At 43.8% G+C, this 22,639-nt stretch overlaps 1 protein-coding gene across 2 annotated transcripts; it reads right to left on the bottom strand.

Moving 5' to 3' along the window:
- Positions 1–23: 23 nt before the first annotated feature.
- Cfap263 (cilia and flagella associated protein 263) lies at positions 24–22,380 on the bottom strand. 2 transcript variants are annotated; one of them, XM_027938975.2, is made up of 9 exons: positions 22,280–22,380; positions 20,624–20,750; positions 19,740–19,898; positions 17,621–17,776; positions 16,505–16,585; positions 12,894–13,049; positions 8,023–8,130; positions 1,529–1,684; positions 24–122 (listed from the first exon to the last, which is right to left on the bottom strand). In XM_027938975.2, the coding sequence occupies exons 1-9, from the start codon at positions 22,378–22,380 to the stop codon at positions 36–38; spliced, it is 1,131 nt and encodes a 376-aa protein (XP_027794776.2). In that variant the 3' UTR covers positions 24–35. The 2 variants fall into 2 exon arrangements, with proteins under 2 accessions (XP_027794776.2, XP_027794777.1); XM_027938976.1 differs by lacking the exon at positions 19,740–19,898.
- Positions 22,381–22,639: the final 259 nt, after the last annotated feature.

Raw genomic sequence — 22,639 nt, 5'->3', positions numbered from 1 at the left:
ATTTCTTGGTCAGCCATCCGTGCTCCTGCCCCTAGCTATTTCCCAGGAGAGCCAATTGCTTGCAATTCCTCGTTGCTTGCCTTTATTTTATCCCAAGCCTTGCGGTAGCCTTTCAGGGACATCTGCAAAATGGCAAAAGGGGAGGGGAAGAAGGTCAGTTGGGGAAATCTGAGTGCCTATACCTAATGGGGCACTCATCCAGCCTTGCTGCAAATGTGGGCCACCTGTAGGGGGCAGCATTCTGCCCTGCAGCATGCCACCAAGGGGAAGTGGCCATCAGGAGATCCTTCTAGGGAGCCTGAGGAGTTGTAGATTCCGGCTGGAGTCTGGGGGGCCCAAGTTTGAATCCTAATTTTCTCCCTGCCACCAAGTGACCAGGGAAAAGGCAGGAGAAAGGAACAAGGGAAGTGGAGTGAGGTCCTAGACATGAAGACACCAAGCCCCCAGTTTTCCAAGCGGCCTGCCCTGGAAGCTATTTAAATGATGTCTTCCAAAGTGGCCTTGGTTTGCATCCTGGCTGTGGCAGTCTTGACACCAATACAGTGTCTTTACGTTGCCCATTTCTCTTCCACAGCTCACAGGGAGCCAGGGCACTTCCTGGGCACACAGGACCATATTCAAAGGCTGTGGGATTAGTTTAAGACAAAGGCCCACGGTAACTCTGTCAATGTATGGAACTGGGTTCTGAGTGATATTAAAAATCCATTGTTATCTCATTTTTAAAAAACTGGCTTCTCCATGTATAAAGTAGCAACCACCAAATTACCTATGGTGTGGAGGGATTCAGAAGCTTCTAGAATTCACTAAGAAAACAACTCCCTTGGAGCAGGTGGTGCATGCCTGTAATCCCAGTAACTCAGGGAACTGAGGCAAGAGGATTCAAGTTAGGGGCCAGCCTCAGTAACTTAGCAAGACCCTGTCTCAATACAAAAAATAAAAAGGGCTGGGGATGTAACTAGGAAGCAAGGAAGGGAGGGAGGGATGGAGGGAAGAAAAGAAAGAAAAGGAAAACAAGCAAATAAAAACACTTGATTGCGGGATGTGGTGGCGCATGCCTGTAATCCCAGCCGTTTGGGAGGCTGAGGCAGGAGGATCATGAGTTCAAAGCCAGCCTCAGCAACTTAGCAAGGCACTTGGCAACTCAGTGAGACCCTGTCTCTAAAATAAAATATAAAAAAGGGCTGAGGATGTGGCTCAGTGGTTGAGCACCACTGGGTTCAATCCTCGGTACCAAAAAAAAAAAAAAAAAAAAAAAAAAAACCCAAACACTTTATTACTACAGAGTGTCTCCCTGATACCTAAAAATACTGTGTCCCTAATGGTGAAAAAGGAACTGATTTTTTAAATCATCCTTCATTTTGGTTTAATAGTTGAAGCAACTGCTGAGATTTCTCACAGATGTAGCCCACCCAAACATCCATAGTCTTAGCCCCCAAAACAAAATCCTAAACAAAATGTCACAGGTATGAAAGACTGACAACCCCACGGAAATGTGGAGTCCCAGCCCACGGGGCTCTCAGGGGCTCACCTCTGCAATTTCCACTTTCCTTTCCCACATCTTGATGGTCTTCTCCATCTCCACATTGAGGATCTTCTCCCGGAGGTACACCATCACCTGTGGCGCCCGGAACTCGGCCAGTTGCTTCCGCAACTTCTTGTTGGCAGCCTCAGCTTTGGCCCTATCCTGGGTTGGAAAGGACCAATTACCCCAGGGAATCCTGGTGGCTTCTCCTCTGAGGACTTGCTGGCCCTGCCATCTCTCCCCACAGGCTCCATGTAATTCAAATGATAACGGTTCCATATTCAGTGGGCGGGGAAATCATGAAGTTCTGCTGAGTTTTTTTGTTTTGGGTTTTGTTTTGTTTTGTTTTTAACAGATTGGGATATCTTAATCCAGTTCAGAAATACTAATCTTCTTTCCCTTCATTTCCCCTTTTTTCTTTTCTTTCTCTCCTTTATTAAGGAATTCTTAATTTTGTGTGTATGTGAAAAAATGTGTATTGAAGTACACTTTATCAGTCTCAATTCACTTTCCTGTCTTCTTTTATTGTAAAATACATATAAAATTTGCCATTCAGCGGCATTACATAGACTCACACTGTTGTGTGACTTCTCCACTATCCATCTCCACAACTTTTCCGTCTTGTCAAACTGAGACTCTGCTCACTAAACACTAATTCACCATTTCCTCCTACCTTCACCCCTTGGTTACCACCAATCTTCCTGTCTCCATGATTCAGACTACTGTAGGTCCTCCCTCTAAATGGAATCATACAATATTTGTGCTTTTGTGACTGGTTCATTTCACTTAACATAATGTCTTTGAGATTCATCCACAGTATAGCATGTATCAGAACGTCCTTCCTTTTTTTTTTTTTTTTTTTTTTTTTTTGGTACTAGGGATTGAACTCAGGGCACTTGACCACTGAGCCACATCCCCAGCCCTATTTTGTATTTTATTTAGAGTCAGAGCCTCACTGAGTTCTTAGCACCTCACCATTTCTGGGGCTGGCTTTTAACTCACGATCCTCCTGCCTCAGCCTCCCAAGCAACTGGGATTATAGACATGTGCCACTGCACCCAGCATGTCCTTCCGTTTTAAGGCTGACTTTTTTTTTTTTTTGTACTGGGAATTGAGTCTAGGGGTGCTTTACTACTGAGCTCCTTCTCCAGTCCTTTTAGTTTTTTATTTCGAGGAAGGGTCTTGTTGTCAAGGATCTTGCTAGTTGCTGAGGTTGGCCTCAAACTTGTGAAAATCCTAATTCAGTCTCCCAAATCACTAGGACTACAGATGTGTACCACCCTGCCCAGCAGAGTTAGAGAAAGAAACCACTAAGAAGAGCCCTCTTGCCAGAACTATACTTCCAGCTTCTTGGAAGCTGAGGCAGGAAGATCCACAAGTTTGAAGCCAACTTGGGCAAATCAGTGAGAACCTAACTCAAAATAAAAATTTAAGAAGGGCTGGGGATATAGCTCAGTGGTTGAGTGCTTGCCTAGCGTGTGCAAGGCCCTGGGTTCAATCCTCAGCACCACAGTGTCACACACACATAAACAAAAAGAAAAATCCTCTTGAGGTTTGGGCAAGCTTCAAAGACTAGCAACACCTTGCCCCTGCAAGGGGCCCTGACTTTAATTGGATTAGGATGTGATCAATTGATGTCTTGGGGTGTTGTTGAAAGCAATAGAGAAATTGGGTAGCAATTAATAAAGATTAATAGCTAGGTTTGATGCCAATTGAGGCAGCCAGAAGTTTGGCAGAAAGATGAAAAACCAAAGAGAACTCAGCTGAAACAGAAATCAACTCTGTTGTCAGGGAGACTGTATCAAGACCAAGGCTGCACCCTCTGAGAACAACATCAGAGGACACTAATAGCAAGGGAAACAGCAAACTCCTGACCTAGTCTAACCAAGTCAGTAAATGATGACAAGCCAAGAAAGGAGGACAGGGATTACCCAAAGTCACCATATCATCTAAAATGTATGCTTTTAACAAAAATTATGAGATAGACAAAGAAATAGGGAAGTGCAACCCACACAGGGAAAGAAGCAGGCAACATAAACTGTTTTTGGGAAGTCCAGATGGTGGACTTAGCTGATGATCTTCAAAGCAGCTATTCAAAGAACCAAAGTAAATCATGTTTGAGGACTTAAAGGAATACATGTTGATAATGCCTCATCAAGTAGAGAATATCAATTAAAAGATTATTTAAAGAGAACCAAATGGAAAATTGGTTTTTAATATAATTGAAATTTTAATATTTATTAATATAATTGAAAGTAGAATTTCACCACAAGGGAATCAACAGTAAAATATAAGCCATAAGAAAAAAAGAATTTGGGGCTGGGGTTGTGGCTTGGTGGTAGAGTGCTTGCCTTGCATGCATGAGGCACTGGGTTCAATTTCCAGCACCACATAAAAAACTAAATAAAATAAAGGTATTATGTCCATTTACAACTAAAAAATTATTTTTAAAAAATCAGTAATCTTGAAAGTAGATTGATAGAGATTATGCAATATGAAAATCAGGGATAAAAAAGAACAAATTAACTGAATGTCAAAAAATGTGGATGTACATGCAATGAGAGTGACAGAACAAGAGAAGGAGAAAGGAACAGAAAAAAATATATATATTCACTTGATGGCTGAAATCTTCCCAGATTTGATTTTAAAATTATACACCCAAAGAACACCTCCAAGTATGGTAAACACAAAGAAATCCACACAAGGCAAAGAGATTGTTCAAAACAACAAGAGAAAACAATTCACCCTGTATAAGATGAAAGAAAGCCTAAGGAGATTAACAGCGGACTTTCATGTGAGATAATGGAGACTAGACGGCAATGGGATGAAACGTGCTGAAAGGAGAAAGAAAAAAATGACTCTTACCACAAGTCTTATATCCAGCAAAAACGGTTTTTCAATAATAAAAGCAAACAACTGAGCACACAAAGATCTTGATTTCTGATGCCATTCTTGAAAGGACTCAGGACTTCTTTGTGGAGGGGTGGTTGATTTGGGGGCTGGAGCAGGAATCCCAAGATGAACCTAGAGACTCTTGTAGTGCCAGGAAGATGGCACTTCATATCTCTTCATATGTTTTTTAAATGAAGAAGTAATTAAAACATTCCCAAATAAGCAAAAACCCAGAGAATTCATTAATAGCAGACATGCCTTATGAGAAATGGTAAAGGAAGTTCTTCAGGCTGAAAATAAGTAACACTAGATGGTAGTGATTCAGAACTCACATGTTTTTAAAAAATAAAGTTTTAAAAAATGTAGGTAATTATAAAATATAATATTATTGCATATTTCTTCTCTTAACTGATTTGAATAGCAAGTGAATAGAATAATACATGTGTATTAAAGAGGGTCTATAACATAAAAATGTAACGTATTTGATGGTAACAGCATAAAGAAGGCAGGTTGAAACAAAACTGTAATTGAATAAGAAAGTTACAGCAGATGGTAATTCAGATCCACAGGAAGAAATGGAGAAAAATACAAGAGGACCAAAAAAAGCTATTATAACAAAATCTGTGAACAAACTTTATCTTCTTTCTTTTTTTTTTCAGTTTTGAACCCTTTCCTTACACCGTTTAAAAAATTAACTCCAAATGGATCATAAACCTAAATATAAGAACTAAAAGTATAAAACTCTTGAAGAAAGTGTAGAGGCAAATCTCTATGACATAGCATTAGGCAAAGGATTCTTAGATATGACACCAAAGAACAAGTGTAAAAGAAAAAAAATGGACTTCACCAAAATTAAAACTTTTGTGTGTTGTAAATGATAATACCATTAAAAAAGAATGGGAGAAAATATTTGCAAATCATATATCTGATAAGAGGCTGAGTCCAGAATAGATAAGAGTCTCATAACTCAAGGATAAAAAATAAATAACCCAATTAAAAACTGAGCAAAGGACATGAGTATATATTTCTCCAAAAAAAGGGATAGACATGTGACCAAAGATGCTCCTCATTAGAGAAATTCAAGTAAAATCACATTGAGATACTATTACACACCAATGGCAATGACCAATAAATTTTTTTTAAAATGACAAGTGTTGATGAAAATGTACAGAAATTGGAAGACTCACACATTGCTGATAGGACTATAAAATGGTGTAACCACTTTGCAAAACAATTTGGCAGTTTCCCTAAATGTTAAACATAGAGTTACCACATATAACTCATGGTCTCCTTTGAGGTATATGTCCAAGAGAAAAGAAGACACATAGTCACATAAAAACCTGTTCAAGATCCAGCATTATTCATCTTTGCTAAAAAGTAGAAACCCAAATATCCATCAACTGATGAATGGAAAAATAAAATGTGGTCTATCCACACAACAGAATATCATTTATCCATAAAAAGAAACAAAGTATTAGTGCATGCTACAAGGTGAACTTTGAAAATATTATTCCATGTTAAAAAATCCAGACATGAAAGACCACATATTTTATGACCCCTTTTTTATGAAATGTCCAGAACAGGAAAATCTGAAGGATAGGAAGTAGATTAGTAGTTTTCTGGCTGGAGAGTGAAAATGAGGTAATGTAGGGAGGAGAGGACTTATAATAGATGCAGGGCTTCTTCTTGGGGTGATGAAAACATCATTGCTGATAGTTAACATAATTCCTGAATACACCATAAACCTTTGAACTATATACTTAAATGGGTGAGATGGGTGAATGATATGGTATGTGGTTTATATCTCAATAAAACTGGTTTCAAAAAGTTAACAAACAGAATCCCGGGCATTTAAATACACTAAGTAGTGAATGGTAGGCTTTTAAAAGTCAATTTTAAGTTTCACTTGTTATCTAATCACTATCAACCCCGGGAGAAAACAAGTAAGTGGCACAAAAATCCTTCACGGAGTGAGAACACTGGCTTCTGCTTCAGCTTTGTCACCTGTCACACTGTATTGAGGCTGGGACTTTTGCAGAGAGGGTTGATTCTCCATTGAGGCTACTATTAAGGTTTGGATCTAGAATGTCCCTCACAAGTTTGTGTGTTGAAAAGGTCCCTGATGCAGTAAGGTTCAGAGGTGAGGATATTAGGCAACGATTGGATCATGAGGGCTCTGACCTCATCAGTGGGTTAATCAAATGGATTAATCCATTGATACGTGGGTGAACCAATGGGAGGTAGGACCTCGGTGAAGTAGGATACAGGGGGTGTGCCCTGGAAGGATTTATCTCATCCCTAATCTCTTCCTCTCTCTCTCTCTCTCTCTCTCTCTCTCTCCTTCCTGGCTGCCATGAACTGACAGCCCTACTCCACCAGCCCTTCCACCATGATGTTTCTGCCTTGGAGCCAGCTGACCATGGACGGAATCCATTGTAACCATGAGCCAAAAGAAATATTTCCTTCTCTAAGTTGTTCCCGTCAGTATTTTGGTCACAATGACAACCTGACTGATGTAAATATGATGTGGATGGCATGACAAAACTGAGTCACAAGTAACCCTGTGGGCCACTGGGGGCAGGTTTGGGGCCACACTGATGGGCACACTTCAGACCTACTCAAGACAACAACACTAATTGTACTAATGGCTTTCGAGTTGACAAAGCATCATTATGTGTGGTCTCACCTGATTGCCACAACAAGAGCTGTGACCTCTATGTTACATTTTGAAAACCGGCCTGTCTCATTTGAAGTCTTATCCATATGGGAGAGAGATATATACAGCTCAGTGTTAGAGTGCTTGCCTAGCATATATGAGGCCCTGGATTAGATCCCCAGCAGTACCAGAAATTAAAAAAATAATTAAGTAAAGGTTTATTCAAGACCAGAAGCTGGCAGCATGAAACCCAAGGCCAGGCCATTTAACTGGTGTCCAGTGCTCTTTTTCTCTCATCCTTCCCAAAAGCTCTCTTCCTATGTGTAGCTGAGTCACATCTTGTGTGCATTAAAGTTACAAAAATTCAGCTCCATGTGCTCAGAAAATAATGCAAGAGATAACTTGCAGGCCAGATATGTAGGGAGGTCAGCTGATCCCTCTCACCTTTCCACACAGTGACCACAGGTTCTGGAGTGAGCCTGGGGCTGAGGTCATAGGTCTGCCATCCTTCACAGATAGGCAGTGCACCAAGGAACCAAGGTCAGTGCCACCGCTGCACCAAGAAATAGTTATTTTTAAAAGAGCATTTTCTCTCTCTCTCTCTTATTCAAAACATCATATGTTGTCAGGTGTACTTTTATCATATCAGTTATATGACCACGTTGTATACATTTTCTATATGCTCGCAGGACAAAACTTTGAATATCATATTTTACGGATGTGTTATGTGGACTCTGTGAGATTTTTAATTCACCCTGGACCCTCACTCCACAGTAAATGTAACACTCCTGGGCTGTAAGTCCACCTTCTGCTTTGATGGCTCAGAGCTCTTTTGATTTTTCTGGTCTAGGCTTCCCCAGATACGTAACCAAGCACCTTGGATTTGGGTGGACATTCACACAAATCCTCGCAGACAAGAGACAAACGCCAGAAACGTCTCGCCCTCTCCTACCTCCTCTACTTGTATGGTTTCTTTATCAATTTTTTCAAGAAGCTCTTTTCTCAGCAAGATCTCCTTGCCCAGACAGATGAACATTTCCACCGCTCGGTGAAGCTTGCTCTGAAACACAACAACACAGGGAGTCTTGAGCTGAGAGGCCTCTCAAAACGGCGGGAGGGTAGACAGCAGAAAAACAGGACCGTCCAGGAACTCGGGCTTGCCCTTCTCACGGGTGCCCAGGTTTTCAGAGACCTCGAGTCTGAGAACTGGCAGGGGAGGAGAGATGGACAGTGGTTGGAGACACCAGAATCCACTGTTTACTAAGGGACGCTTTGTACAAGTCCCAGACCCCTCTGAACTTGGTCCAGTCACCTTATATTTTGGCAAGGTTACAGGTTCCTGGTAGAGAGCTGGGCACACAGTGCCTGGCATACGGAGGACATTGGACAAATAGTTGTCATGACTATCTGGTGAGGATGGAGAGGGAGGGGTACTCCACAGGAAGTGGGTGCTACCATTATCTCCAGTTAAGTCACTGAAGCAATTTTCCCAAGATCACAGAGATGGGGAAGAAAGGATTTGAATCCAAGCAGTGTGATCCCATGGGCTCCATCTACCATGATGCTGGGGGGCGGAGGGATCCTGCAAAGCTCCCTCAAAGGTTCCCATTTCATCACTTGCTCTTCACCAGCTCCCTGAGGTCCCTGCTTCTCAGACTAGTACCCCTGTGGGTACTGTCCCCCAGGGGGAAGTCAACCAGAATAGGTGAGATATGCTTTGCCTGGCTGAGGAGTGGGTCAAGGGAAGGAGCCAGGACTTTCCAGGTGCTTCTCAACAAACCCACACCCACCCACCCTGTCCCAGACACTGTTTAGGGTAGCCAGCCAGGTCCTGCCTCTGGGAGGCCGGCTCAGAGATCTGGAGGCAGTCAAATAAATGCAACAAGAAACAGCAGACAGGACAGGGTCAGGGAAGGTTGTCTGGGGAAGGAATGCTGGAGAGACAGCTGAACTGGGGACAGCTGCAGAAAGAGGGAAGAGAGCAACAATCCAAGCTGAGGAAAGAGCCTGGGGAAGAGGTGCAAAAAGAACTGGGAGAGGAGAGGAGAGAGCAGCAGAGTCCCACAGTGGAGGCAGAGCGGGGCTGGGCAGGGGTGCTGCTCCGGGGCGTCAAAACTTAGGCAAAGCAGAGCCAGAGCCCCCTGCCGGGGGGACCTTAGGCTCTGGAAGTCATTCTCTTCCCCACTCCTCATCTCTCCAGCCTGCACTCCTTTAAGGCTCATTTCCTGCTCCGCCTCCTGCACTTGAATAGGAGACCAGACTCAGGGGGTCAGCTTGGGCTGGGGGAGGCAGGACAAGACTCCACTGCAGGCCAGCCATTCAGGGGGACAGAAAGAGAGCAGAGGGAAGACATGTACCAGCGACTTAGAGGGTTAGGACAGAGTGGACCTGCAAGGGCCAAGGCAAGGCCAGGGCTGGCTCTGGTGGGGCAGGGTCTTCACAAAGTGTGGCAAGAGCTGGCGTCCAAGGCTCTGTTCAGATGCTGGTCACTTGAGGAGGCTGCCGCTGGAAAGGCTTCCAGAGCTTTCTATTGTGGTGTGGCCAATTACCATAGACTCGGAGGTTTAAAGCAACAGCTATCTGTTATCTCTCAGTTTATATGGGTCAGAAGTCTGGGCACAGGGTGGCTGCATTCTCTACCCATGATCCCCACCAGATTGAAATCAAAGAGTGGCCAGGACTGTGATTCTCGTCTGGGGCTCAGGTTCTCTTCCAAGTTTACTCATTGTTGGAATAATGCACTTCCTTGAAGTTGGAGCACTGAGGTCCCCATTTTCTTTCTGGCTGCCAGCAGGAGGTCACTCTCAGCTCCTAGAGGCCTTGCTAAGTGCCCTTCCACATGGCCTCTCTATCTTCAAGCAGTAATGGAGAGAGTCTGGCCTAGGAAATTCCTCTGTGCTTCACGTATCTGACTCCTTGGCAGAGGAACTCTGCTTTCAACAGGATCATGTGATTGATCAGCCCCGACTGGATAACCTCCCCATCTTCAGGTCAAATGTGCCATCTGACATAACCAATGTAACAGGCAGAACCTCATGACCGAAGCTGTCACATTCACAGCCTTGGCTGGAATGAGAAGAGTGAATGCACCTGGGGGCAGGGTCTGGGGGACATCTTAGCAGTCTACCTTCTTTAGGGCACCCAGTCACTAGCTCTGTCAGTCAAGAGTGACTTACTGCAGCCGAAAAGCCATTGGCTTGTGCTCTATCAGACACACCAGGCAGGTTCGAGGGCATAAAGTCACAGGAGAGTGATCATGATCTGATTCAGGATCACTCAGGAAAGTCACAGAAGAGACCTCATCTATCTTGTGCTGTCTAGGCACTAGACCCTTGGCATTGGATGTGCTTGGCAGAACGTAGGCCTTGGTACTTTTGCTAATAGAGGGAAGTTATTCTGTGTGTTTTTAACAAGGTCCACTTTGGGGTCTTTGATATTTATTTCAAAGTGGCCCCTCCTATTACCTGTCTTCCCCCCACACACACACAGCCAATACTGTCAAGTGAACTGCCTTCCCCGCCCCACGCTGCCCCCTGAATCTGTTCTACTCACGTGCAGGATGTGCAGCAGGAAATGAGTCTTAAAGAAGTGCAGCCTGAAGAGAGGAGGAGTGGGGAGGAGAATGACTTCCAGAGCTTAAAGTCCCCCCAGGCAGGGGGCTCTGGCTCTGCCAGTTTTGACCTCCTGGAGCAACACTCCTGCACGGCCCTGCTCGGCCTCCACTTTGACTGTGACCGTGCTGCTCTCTCATCTCCAGCAGTTCATTTGATAATATTGGCTAAGCCCTTTCTCTGCGGGGGGACACAGCACAGACTACGCAAAATTCCATCCTGGGTGGTAAGGCACAAAAAACTTACATCTGACAGGTGAGGCGTCTTGCCCTGATGAAGCATCTCCCCCTGCAATCCCAGGTGAGGTCTGACCGACATTCACAGCTGTTCTGCCTCCATTTCCCCAGGAGAGCTGAAGTGGGTCATGGAGGAAGTGGGTTGGCTTGACCCTTGAACTGCTCGTGTCTACCTTTGGACTCCTGTGGGGCAGCTCCCCCAAGTTCCGCCATCTGCTTGCCATCACATACAAGAGATCTATGGGCACAGTGGCCACTGAGCTTTGGACCAGAATGGCTCCTGTTGGGCCCCCGGTGGCCTGTGCGGCTGCTGCTCCTCTGGTGTTGCCACTGTCTGCACTGTGAGCTTAGATTCGACTTTACAGAGCTCAGGGCCTGCACCCTGGGCAGATTCGTTTTATAAAGCAGTAGCTCTACTTCCCAAATCCCAAGACCAGACAGGTCCTGTGCTGGTTAAGTGATTCCACAGGATAAGATCCAGGTCCAATGTGACCTAACCACCTGTTAGCCAAGGTGGTCCGCAGCAAAGGCCTGGGAGGCCCAGGGACTGGCCTCATCTTGAAAGAACAGTGATCAGATACCAAGTGTGATGAGATAACCTAAAAGTTGGACGTTCGTGACACATGAACTTCAAAAGGCCGCCACAATGTTTTCTACATACTGTAACCCAGGAGAAGGCAGCTGGGGGGACACACACTGAGCTGGGCATCCTGGCTCTGCCACTAACTTGTGGCTTGAATCTGGCTAATACTCTGCATCTCGGAGACTCCGTGTTTTCCATTGTGAAAGAAAAATGTTGGACAAGCATCAGCCTGATCTAAACATATTCAAATTTACATTTTTAAATGACACTGTGTGGGCCAAATGAAGGCCACCTGTAAGCTACCTATGTAGGCTCACAGCCACCGCTGCCACCTGGGCACTAGGCCAGGAGTCAGCAAACTTTTTCTATAAAGGACCAGATAGTGAATGTTTTAGACTTCGTAGGCCCAGAGGCAAAACAACCATAACTATTACATATTCACTTATATTAATAAGAGAAAAAACCCAAATCCTACAAATGTTTTATTGATGATCATATGTTTTATTGATAAAATTATAATTGAATATGATATATTGGAATACGGGTCTACTAGGGAATAGAATGGAATTTCAAGAGAAGAAGTAATTTTGCCTAACCGGGTTTAATAGTTGTATTCTCTATCATCCAGTCAGTTGCAGATGTTCTATAAAAGCTACTCTTAGCTCACAGGACACTGGATGGAAATACATTGGCCCAGTTTGCTGACCACTACGTTAGGTGGTTGCTAGAAGGTAACCAGATGGCCTGGTCTACTGGGGACAGGTCCTATTCATGCCCAGAATCCCTGCTTAATTATTAATAGTGCCTTTTCTCTCCCAAAAGCATTGCATTTGGATGATAAATAATTTAGTAGTTTTCTGATTTTATAGCTAAGACTCTTTTCCTTTGCAGGGTTAGAAGCAGGGAAGTACTTACATTAAACAGGGCCCTAAATGCGGTGGTGTGTAAAGCTTTGTGTGTAAAATTTATCCCTATTTCACTTAGGGTAGGACTAGAACATTGGTTTATTTTTTAAAAAAATAAAATCTCACTGGATATAGTACTGTACGCCTATAATCTCAGAGGCTCGGGAGGCTGAAGCAGGAGGATTGCAAGTTCAAAGCCAGCCTTAGCAACTCAGAGACCCTGAGCAACTTAGTGAGACCCTGTCCAAAATTATATATATATAAAAGGCCTGGGGATGTGGTTCAGTGGTTAAGCAACCCTGGGTTCCATTCCTGGTACCCAAACAAAACAAAAGAAAACCCTCCCCACATGGTTCTCATGTGCAGCCAGGGTTGTGGGACCATTTGGATGCTGAAGTGTTGGGTTTGAAACCTAGTCCTCATCCGGGGGCTGGAAATCTGGAAGCAGTAGGCCTGGTGGGGGTGCCCAGCACTGGGGTGGGCCTTACTTTGTATGCGTTGAGGATCTGCAGGGTATTTCCGGATGACAGTTTCAACTGGATCAGTTCTTGATTCCGTGCTTCAATCGTCTCTAAAAACTGAGCATTCTCAATCTTCAACTGCTGAAAATCAACGTCATGGAGCGCCTCGCCCACCTCTTCCTTCTACGGCTCAGAAAGAAGAAAAGACGTTATGTTCAGGTGTGACTTCACACCTGCAACTTGGTGAGACTTTGGAGGTCAGTTATCACTTAGTCATTCAATGAACATGTCCTGGACATCTGCTCGGTACCAGGCGTGGTGCTAGGAGCTGGGGATAGATTAGAGTAAATGCAGTGCTTCTTGGCCTTGAGGAATACTATGAGGGTCTACGGCCGCAGGTGCTAACTCAAGAGTAGTGTGGGTGGGGGGCAGGAGGTGGACAGGGGCAGAATGCACCCAGAGCCCCTCAGCCAGGCCAGGGCAGGCTTCCCAGAAGAGATAGTACCCAAACAAAGATGTGAAGGAAAATTAGGAATCGGGCCATTAAAAGTCATTTTAAAATCTGGAAACCCCAGAAAAAGCAGCCTCTAAATTCCCCTCCTTTGATCCTAGGGCATTACTGTAGAGCAGGTGTGTCTGCATGGCCTCTCTGATTGGCCCCACCAGGCTTCTGCCATCTTATGTTTGTGGTGGCAATAGCCCAACTCAGGGGCTGCTGTTCCCCACAGTGCTCTGTTCTGGCTGTGTGAGTTCCAGGACTGCTTCTTCCCCTTCCCCCCAAATATGACCCATCCTCCTTCTCCAACGCTCCAACCTGTTCTTTATACCTGGGAGTCAGCCTCTCTCCTGAGCCTCGGGAAGCTTTAGCTCTGGGTCTTTGCTACTGTGGTGGCCTCTGTACAGCACTGTGCCTCCTTCCCTTCTCTCAACGACACATTAGTCTGAGCTCAACAGTGCAGGGTCCAATCTGTGTCATTTCTGTGCAGAAATGGTGTGTGGGTGGAGGTCATCCTTCTCCCCAAGTCAACCTTAAAGTCCCTGTTTCAAAATGGCTAAATCTGCATGGACTCCAAGAACAAGAACTCACGCTCTGCAGGCAGCTCCACTGGGGCAACAATCCTTCTTACACTGACTCGAAGCTCTTTTCCTGACACTTCCAGCCCAGGCCCAGCTCGGGCCTCAGGGCCCTGCCAGTTGGTATGTTCACCCTCCATAAGTCCTCTGAGACAGTGGTCATGGCCATCCTGGGCCTGTCATCCCAGATCTTCCCACATGTTTTCTACTCCCCTCGCCAACATCTTCACTCTACATGAACTCTAGTCTGCTATTCTTCCCAGGGTGGAGCCCACGGCGGATGTAAAACTCCAGGTCAGGGCTACTCAGAACAGCACAGGGCAAGGCCAGCCCTTTCCTGGTCCGGGCGCCATGTTCCTATGGGGGCAGCTGGGCCACAGCATTCCAGCCAAGCTGACTATCAGGTCCCTAGGGCGTAGCCAGCAGGTACTGGTACAGGTATTTCAGGGGATCAAAGTGCAGGAACTCACATTTGTCCTTAGTCATGTCATTACAGTTATTCCAGCTTGTCGAGATCTTCCAGGATTGTCGGGGCCGCCAGGAACAGGAGCTGAGCATGGAGGAGTGAGCTCGTACCCTTAGCCTTGAGCGATGAAGGTGCGAGACTGGCTTCTGCTCGCAGTGCGAAAGCAAGTGGGCCTCACCTTCACTCAGCAAGGAATTACAGCTCTGGGAGTGGGTGTCACCCTATGGGGCTGGGCTACCCCCCTGAAACCCAATCCCTTGCCTCATTTGGGTGTCTTCCCCTCAATAAATAGGGTTTCAGACCGAGGAGTAGGATCAGCTAGGGTCAAAAGGTGGTTCCATTCCCAGTTTTTCAAGGAATCTCCATGTTGCTTTTCATATTGGCTGCACCATTTTGCAGTCCCACCAGCACTGTATGAGTGTGCCTTTTCCCCACATCCTCGCCAACACTTGTTGTTGTTTGTATTCTTAATAGCTGCCATTCTGACTGGAGTGAGATAAAGTCTTAGAGTAGTTTTGATTTACATATCTCTAATTGCTAGAGATTTAAAAACAGCATACACAGCCACATCAGTGTTTATTGTAGCACAATTCACAATAACTAAACTGTGGAACCAACCTTGATGCCCTTCAGTAATGAATGGGTAAAGAAAATGTGGTAAATATACACAATGTGGTAAATATACACAATTCTCAGCATTAAAAGAGAATAAAATCTGCAGGTAAATGGATGGAGTTGGAGAATATAGTGCTAAGTGAAGTTAGCCAATTCCCCAAAACCAAATGCCAAATTTTTTCTGTGACATAAGGAGGCTGATTCATAGTGGAATTGGGAGGGGGAGCATGGGAGGAATAGACAACCTCTAGATAGGGCATGGTGGGGGGAAGAAAGGGTCAAGGGAGTAAAAGAAAATGGTGGAATGAGATGGACATCATTACCCTAAGTACATATATGAAGACACGAATGGTGTGAATATACTTTGTATACAACCAGAGATATGAAAAGCTGTGCTCTATATGTGTAATATGAATTGTAGTGTATTCCGCTATCATATATAACAAATTAGAATAAAAATTTTAAAATAAGTAAATAAATAGGGTTTCGGCATGCTGTCTCTCTTTTGCCAGCCTCCCTTGCCTTCTCTGTGGGAGCTGGGGCCGAGGAGCCATCACTGAACCCCAAGAAAAAGGTACTTTCTGTGTCTGTGTGATTATTCAGCCCAATTCACCAGGAGTGACCTTGACTACAGCATGGTGGATCCTGAGACAATCAAGTAAGTTAGTTCTCCTGCTCAGTTTTGTGTCACCATCCACGGCCACCTCTGATGCATATGCCCACATTTGGCACATCAATACTCATATTTGACTTAGTGATAAAAGTCAAGGAGGAGGGTGCCACACGTCATGCCCCGAGGCCCTGAGCCATGTCTGTCTTACGGCCCTTAGGGTCAGCTGCACAAAGATTCACCAAAGCACAGTATGGTTGTGCTGCATCAGCCATATTCCCCAAAGGGGCCAATGAATATGTCACCAGGGTCTTTTAAATCCAATCCAAGTCCATCTACCTCCACGTGCCTGCATAGTAACTGCTGGTTTCCTAAGGCTGCTAAAATGACTTGCCACAAACCAGTGGCTTAAAATTAGGCGAAGTTATCATTTTGCAGTTCTGGAGGTCGGAAGTCTGAAAAGGGTTTGGGACTTAAATCAGGATGTTAGCAGGGCTGCTTTCCTTCTGGAGGCTCCGGGAGAGAACCTTTCCTTGGAATTTCTAGCTTCTGGAGGCGGTCCACATATCCTGGCTCAGGGCCCCTTCCTCTCTCATGATCACATCACTCTGATCTCTGCTTCCATTACCATCATCTCTCATCTTCCTGCCTCCCTCTGATAAGGAGGGAGATTATATTAGGGCCCAATCAGTAATCTAGGATCCTCTCCCATGTCAAGATCCTTAAATTTCTCATACCATGGAAGGCAATGCATTAATAGATTCCAGGGATGAAGACAGGGACATCTTGGTGTGGGCGATATCATTCAGTCAACGAAATAAACAAATAAATAGATAAGTAGATAAATAAATAAAGGAAGAACAAGCCACATACCTGCCTCAATTGTAAAAGAAGTTTTTTCCTCTGAACTTTGAGAGAAATATTCTTCAAACGTAATTTATCCCTCAAATTATCCTAACAAACAAACACAAAGCATAAGTTAATGAATTTCTTTTCTGTTGTTTTGACAAGTAGACCTAGGGGTGCAAACCAAACCTGAACCCTAACGTTTAGTGGTTTATTTTCAGATCTCTCTATTTCTGCCCAAGAAAGCCATGTGATGGCATTTCACTTACGATCAAGATGCAGAGAAAACTGGGTCTGCCCCATGTGAATTTTACAATGCTTTTAAATTCAAGACTACTTGGATGTGGTATAGGGGACTTTCCTGACAAAATGATCTCATGATTCATGTTGGTCGTATATTCTTCTGATAGCTATTACTCATAGCATGTTAGAGTTACCAAGCTGATCTAACTGTCCCCAGGGCCCAAATCTTGCCATGCTATAAAATCTCCAGAAATGAACACATTATGTGCTCCCACATTCTCTTTCCATTCCCATGCCAGCCTGGGGTCCATTTCCTAATAGTAAGGACACCCAAAGAGCTTGAGATTGACCTGTCCCACTCCATGTAGTCACCTGACTAGCCCAGCCCCACACCGCTTCAAGAAAATACATTAGATCTTGAAACAAATAGGAACAACAGAAAAGAGGAAGTTGGCTGGGTATGGTGATGCACACCTGTAATCCCAGTGGTTTGGGAGGCTGAAGCTGGAGAATCACAGGTTTGAGGCTAGCCTCAGCAACTTAGCGAGACCCTGTCTCAAAATAAAAAATAAAAAGGGCTGGGGATGTGGCTCAGTGGGTTCAATCTCTGGTATAAAAAAGAAAAAAAAAGTCAGTCTGATATTCTGCCAATATTCATCCTGCCTTACTGGCTTTAGCCTAGATAAAAATGCATTCTAAAACACACCACACCACACACACACACACACACTCTCTCTCTCTCTCTCTCTCTCTCTCTCTCTCTCTCTCTCTCTCTTCATGGGATGTGAAAACCATGCATATGTGGGCAACATATACAAAGTTAGGCAGCCCCACAGGCATAATTTGTGTCATTCTATGAATCCATTCTCCCTTTGGAAGCTCTAACCCCAGCCAACTCACCCGCCGGTGGTTCATGTCCTCGATGTACTTCAACACTTTCTCAGTGGCCAAAATACTCCCTTTCTTCTTGGATATGGTTCTTAGAATATCTTTTTCAAAGTCATGCACTGCTCTCTGGACTTCAGTCCACCGAATATCAGCTTCCTCGATGATAGCCTGGGCAAGGCAGCACAAGAGAGGAGAGTTTCCAAAGCTTCTCAAAGATAAATCCTCTGAGGATACCCAAGTCTTTGTCCCCAGGCCACATGCCTCTTAGTTTTAGAGCTCTCCTAAGGTATAAACCTGACTATATAAGTATTAATATTAAAAAGCTTGCTTTGGAAAAGTGATAGTATCCATAAAAAGTGAGCAATCAAAAATGAGGTCTCAGATATAAGTATGTATTTCCATATCTGAAATATTATGCAACCATTAAAAATTATGTCATGTGGAAAATATCTGAGAGGATACACAGCAAAACCAGAACCCAGTTAAATCTAAACAGATGAAGTAGTGAAATAATGAAGCATTCTTATTATACACTTATGTAACTTGAAAAAAAAGATGTTACCAGTGATGGGAAGTAATATGCCATATACATATAATATGTCAGAATATGCTCTACTGTCATGTGTACCTAAAAAAAATAAAAAAGTTTTAAAAGATGTTATCAATGAATCTATATCTATATATAGATATGCATTAGAGAGCCCCCGCTTATCTACATTTTCATTTTCTACAACCTAACCATCTGAAAGCATTAAATGGAAAATTTCTGAAATAAGTAATTCATAAGTTGCAAATTGTGCACCATCCTGAATAGCATGATGAAATCTCATGCTGCCCCTCTCTGTCCTGACTGGGACATGCATATCCCTTTGTCCAGTGTACCTTTCTATAATATGCTACTTGGCCATCAGTCACTTAGGAGCCACCTCAGATCAGCTGTGGTGGCACTGCAGGGCTTGCATTCAAGTGATCCTTATTTTATTTAATTAGGGCCCCAAAGAGCAAGAGTAATGATGCTGGGACAATTTTATTACTGTTTATTGTTATAATTGTTCTGTTTTATTATTAGTTACTGTTAATCTCTTACTGTGCCTAATTTATGAATTAAACTATATCATAAGATGTATACAGAGGAAAAAACATGGTACATATAGGGCTTGATACTATCCAAGGCAGCAGAAATTCACTGGATGTCTTGGAACACATCCTCTGAAGATAAAGGGGAACTATGGAATATTGATGTGGAAAGATATTGTTAAAAAAAAGATACAATTCACAAAACAATGATCCTTTTAAAAAAAGAAATTCATATATGCATAGGAAATGATCTAAACTCCAGAAGTAGATAAATTCAGTGGTCAACCATAATGGCTTCTGGTTGGAGGTACCATTGTGAATGTTTTCAATTTAAAATGCTGTATAACAAATATGGATTGCCTTGGAATAAACACACACATAATTTTTAAAATTATTATTATTTTTAGTTGTTGATAAACCTTTATTTTATTTATTTATACGTGGTGCTGAGAATCGAACCCAGTGCCTCACACTAGGTAAGCACTCTACCACCACTGGCTACAACCCTGGGCCCCCACACACATAATTTTAAAGCATAAAATGAGAAAGTATCTATGGTCTCACTGCAAATCATTCCAGTTCAGGACTCTCCCCATGGCACTATTGCAAATTTTTAAGGGCATGTATGGTTATTGTGGTTACATTTTTAAAAAATCCATATCCTAGTGACATATCTAAAATATTTAGAGATAAATGGTATGTCTAGGATTCTCTGCATAACAGCCCAGTGGGGTGAGGGGGAAACAGTTGGGACATTGATGATCCAAGAGTGGCCATATGTTGGCATTTGCTGCATCTGAGTGTTGAGTCCATAGGGATTTGTGGTGTTAATTCTCTACATTTGAGTACATTTGAAATTTTCCATTTAAAATGCTTTAGATTTTGTTGTTGCCTCAAGCAAGTGGTAAGTTCTTTAAAGACCTGCTCTCAATCTGTCTTATCCTACTTCTGTTTCTTTCAAAGCATCAATAATAACACAGACACACCACAGGAACTTCTTGACCAGGTGGAAATGGGAGTCCAAATAGGTTAATGAGACTGAGAGGAGGGTCACCTCGTGGTACTGCAGGTCCCGCTCAGCATTTGCCCTCATGTGCCTCAACTCGTCCTTCATGTCTTCCAGCTCCTTTTGCACAAGGTCAAGTTTTTGTTCAACACTGAGGCTTATCATACGGTCACCTGCCCGGGGTTTGGATTTACGCCTGCTCCGTAACTGCAACCCAACAAAACCAAAGCCACTGTCAAAGAGGTGGGCATCAACATGATTCTTCAGAACTGCTAGAACTTATCCCAAAGGAGAGCCAGGGGAAACAAACTCATGGTGAAAGGATTCTGGATATTTGGCCAGAGGTGGCATTTATTTCACAAGTCAGCCTAAGATCCTATGCTAGTTTCCTTGAAGACCCATGTTTGACAATGAATTAAAAATTAGTAACTGAAAACTTCTTGCAGGTGAAAGACTGTGAATCACTGTAGACTAGAATTTAAATCAAGATCAGGAGAAGGCTGGAACTCAGCGCTTCCTAAACTGAACACAAAGAGAAACTGCATCCAGGGGCACAGTGTTCAGCAAAACAGACAAATAAATCAAAGTCTTGGATTTCCTAGACATTTAAGGCAAAGGTCACAAGTAAGTGATCCAGGTAATCTTGGGCCTCAAAGTAACTTTATTTGATTTTCAAAGGATTAAACCTACAGATAGGCCCTCTGAGACAAGGGCTACCAGCAGGTCTTCTACGGCTGAATCCTCCAATGTAAGGGATTTCTTTAAAATAAAATAAGATGTTCTGGGAGAGTTAATTCACCACTAATTGAACCTGACTCCCTTCGCATTGATTTGAAATAGAAACTCTGGCACACCACAGGTAGAAACACAAATACCACCTGCATATAAGGGGACAGATAGGATAAAGTACAGTTCAGATCTCTATTAGGTACCTGTGCAAATTCTGCTGCTGTTATTTTAACATCTGAAATTCGCAGAGGTCGGTATTCCCTAGACTCCAGTTTACAGCAATATTTCTCAAACATCTCTGTCTCCGTTTTGAGAGCAGAGTTTCCATAGCTGCAAGACAGTGGGTTACTGAAGTTAAGTTCTAATCGGAGTTTAAACGCCAAATAACCAATAACATTTATTGGCCACGTGTGCAAGACATGCCGCCGCTTGGTATCTTATTTCTCTCACCTATAAAAAGGAAATAAGAATTGCATCTCCCTGTTAGTGTCGCAACAAGGAATGCAAAGATTTTAAGACAGTTGCTGGCCACATTCAAGTGCTGTTTAAGGCTCAGATATCTTTATTATTATGTTTAATGAGCCCCAAAAGTCGCAACACTGGTATTATATTGAAAATTGTTGTACTGGTTTTATCTTCAAGTGTCATCTAACTCATTTGTGAAATTCCTTCAGAATCACTATTTTTTTTTGAAACTACACATATTCACCAACTCCAGGTGTTTCCTTTGGTTTATATTTCTCAACTCTTTTATTTCTAGCACCCAATAGATGAAAGAATCTGCTGGAAGTTTATCATAAATTGTGAAAAACTTTGAACAATATCTTTTTAAACAACTAGAGATGACAAATTTACTTTAGCTTCGTGTGCATAATGCATATATATTTTATATATGCATGAGTGAGAATGGCTTTGATGTTTTCATATGTTACTGAGATAATTCCTGTTAGTCTGAATTTTAAGATTAGTGGAGAAGGTTGACTAGAAAACACAAAATACCAAAATGTCTAGCTTTCTCAGCATATATCACATTCCCAGTATAGCCTGTGGAATTGTCCCTGAATCTGAATCCCAGCATGAGTACTCTCAAGCTGTGTGAATTTAGGAAAGTGCCTTAAATTTGTGTGCCTCCTAGGATTGCTGTGTCATTATATAAGGTCATATATGCAAAATACACAGCACATAATAACACTCAAAAATTGTTGCTCTTGGTAATAAGGCCTCAATTCTGGCCTAAACTATTTATAGATGCATAGAAATAACATCTGTTCAACTTCCAGAGTCAGGATATTCTGTGCAAAATCAGTAAGTTGTGCGATGTACCTTAACTACGTCATAGAATCATGATATTCCATTTACTTACTAGAGCAGATATAAAACAGACTGCTACAAACCTACTGGGCCTGTCGTTCTTTTCAGTCTACCTCCATACTTACTCTCTGGTTCAAGCCCAGGTTGCCTCACAGCAAAATCATTTGGACAGCTTCCTTCTGTCCTGCTTCCATATTGATTGTACCATAGAATCTTAGCATTGGAAAGCCTTTTCTGGTGCAGAACAGGGGAGCAGTTAGGCACACAATCTGGCACTAAGCAGACACCAGGCGAAACTCCAACGTCACCAATGACCCTCTGGGCTCCCCCCCCCCCCAGGCCCTGCCCCTTCGCGCCTTCACCAGGTCCTGGCAACAGCTTGTCAGCTCAGTGGCAACGGAGACTCAGGACACCCACTTTGGGGGTCTTGGACTTCCCAGCGTTCAGTGTGGGCTTGGATGGTCTCCAGGCTGGAGCCAAGGTCCGAGGCCACTCGGCAGGGGATCCACCGTACCGAGAAGCGGCCAGCAACAGCCGACAAGGGGTACCTGAGCTCCTCCACCAGCCCGCACAGCTGGATAACAGGAAGCTCGCTGTCCTCTCCCGTCTGGGAATCGGTGTGGACGCTCTCAGAGTCCTCGTCAGTCATCGCTGTACCCAAGCGGCCCTTGCCAGTGCCGAGTGTGCCCAGGAGCGCCGGACGCCAGCCGCCACGCGTCACTCAGGCTGCTACTCAGTGGAGCGTTGCCTGGGCGACCGGACGCCGGCAGAGGGGCGGGGCTGCGGAAGGCCCCGCCCAGTGCTCCTCGGCCTGTCACCGCGCTGACCTGAGCCAAGTTCCGGGCCTTCTCAGCCACCTAAGCGCATTTAGTTTCTTTCTTTCTTTTTATTTTTTAACAATAGCTTTT

Source organism: Marmota flaviventris, chromosome 18 (genome assembly GCF_047511675.1).
Source record: "Marmota flaviventris isolate mMarFla1 chromosome 18, mMarFla1.hap1, whole genome shotgun sequence".
NCBI classification, from domain to species: Eukaryota; Metazoa; Chordata; class Mammalia; order Rodentia; family Sciuridae; genus Marmota; species Marmota flaviventris.
Note: the sequence above shows the minus strand (reverse complement) of the source record. Positions and strands in the feature narration are given on the sequence as shown.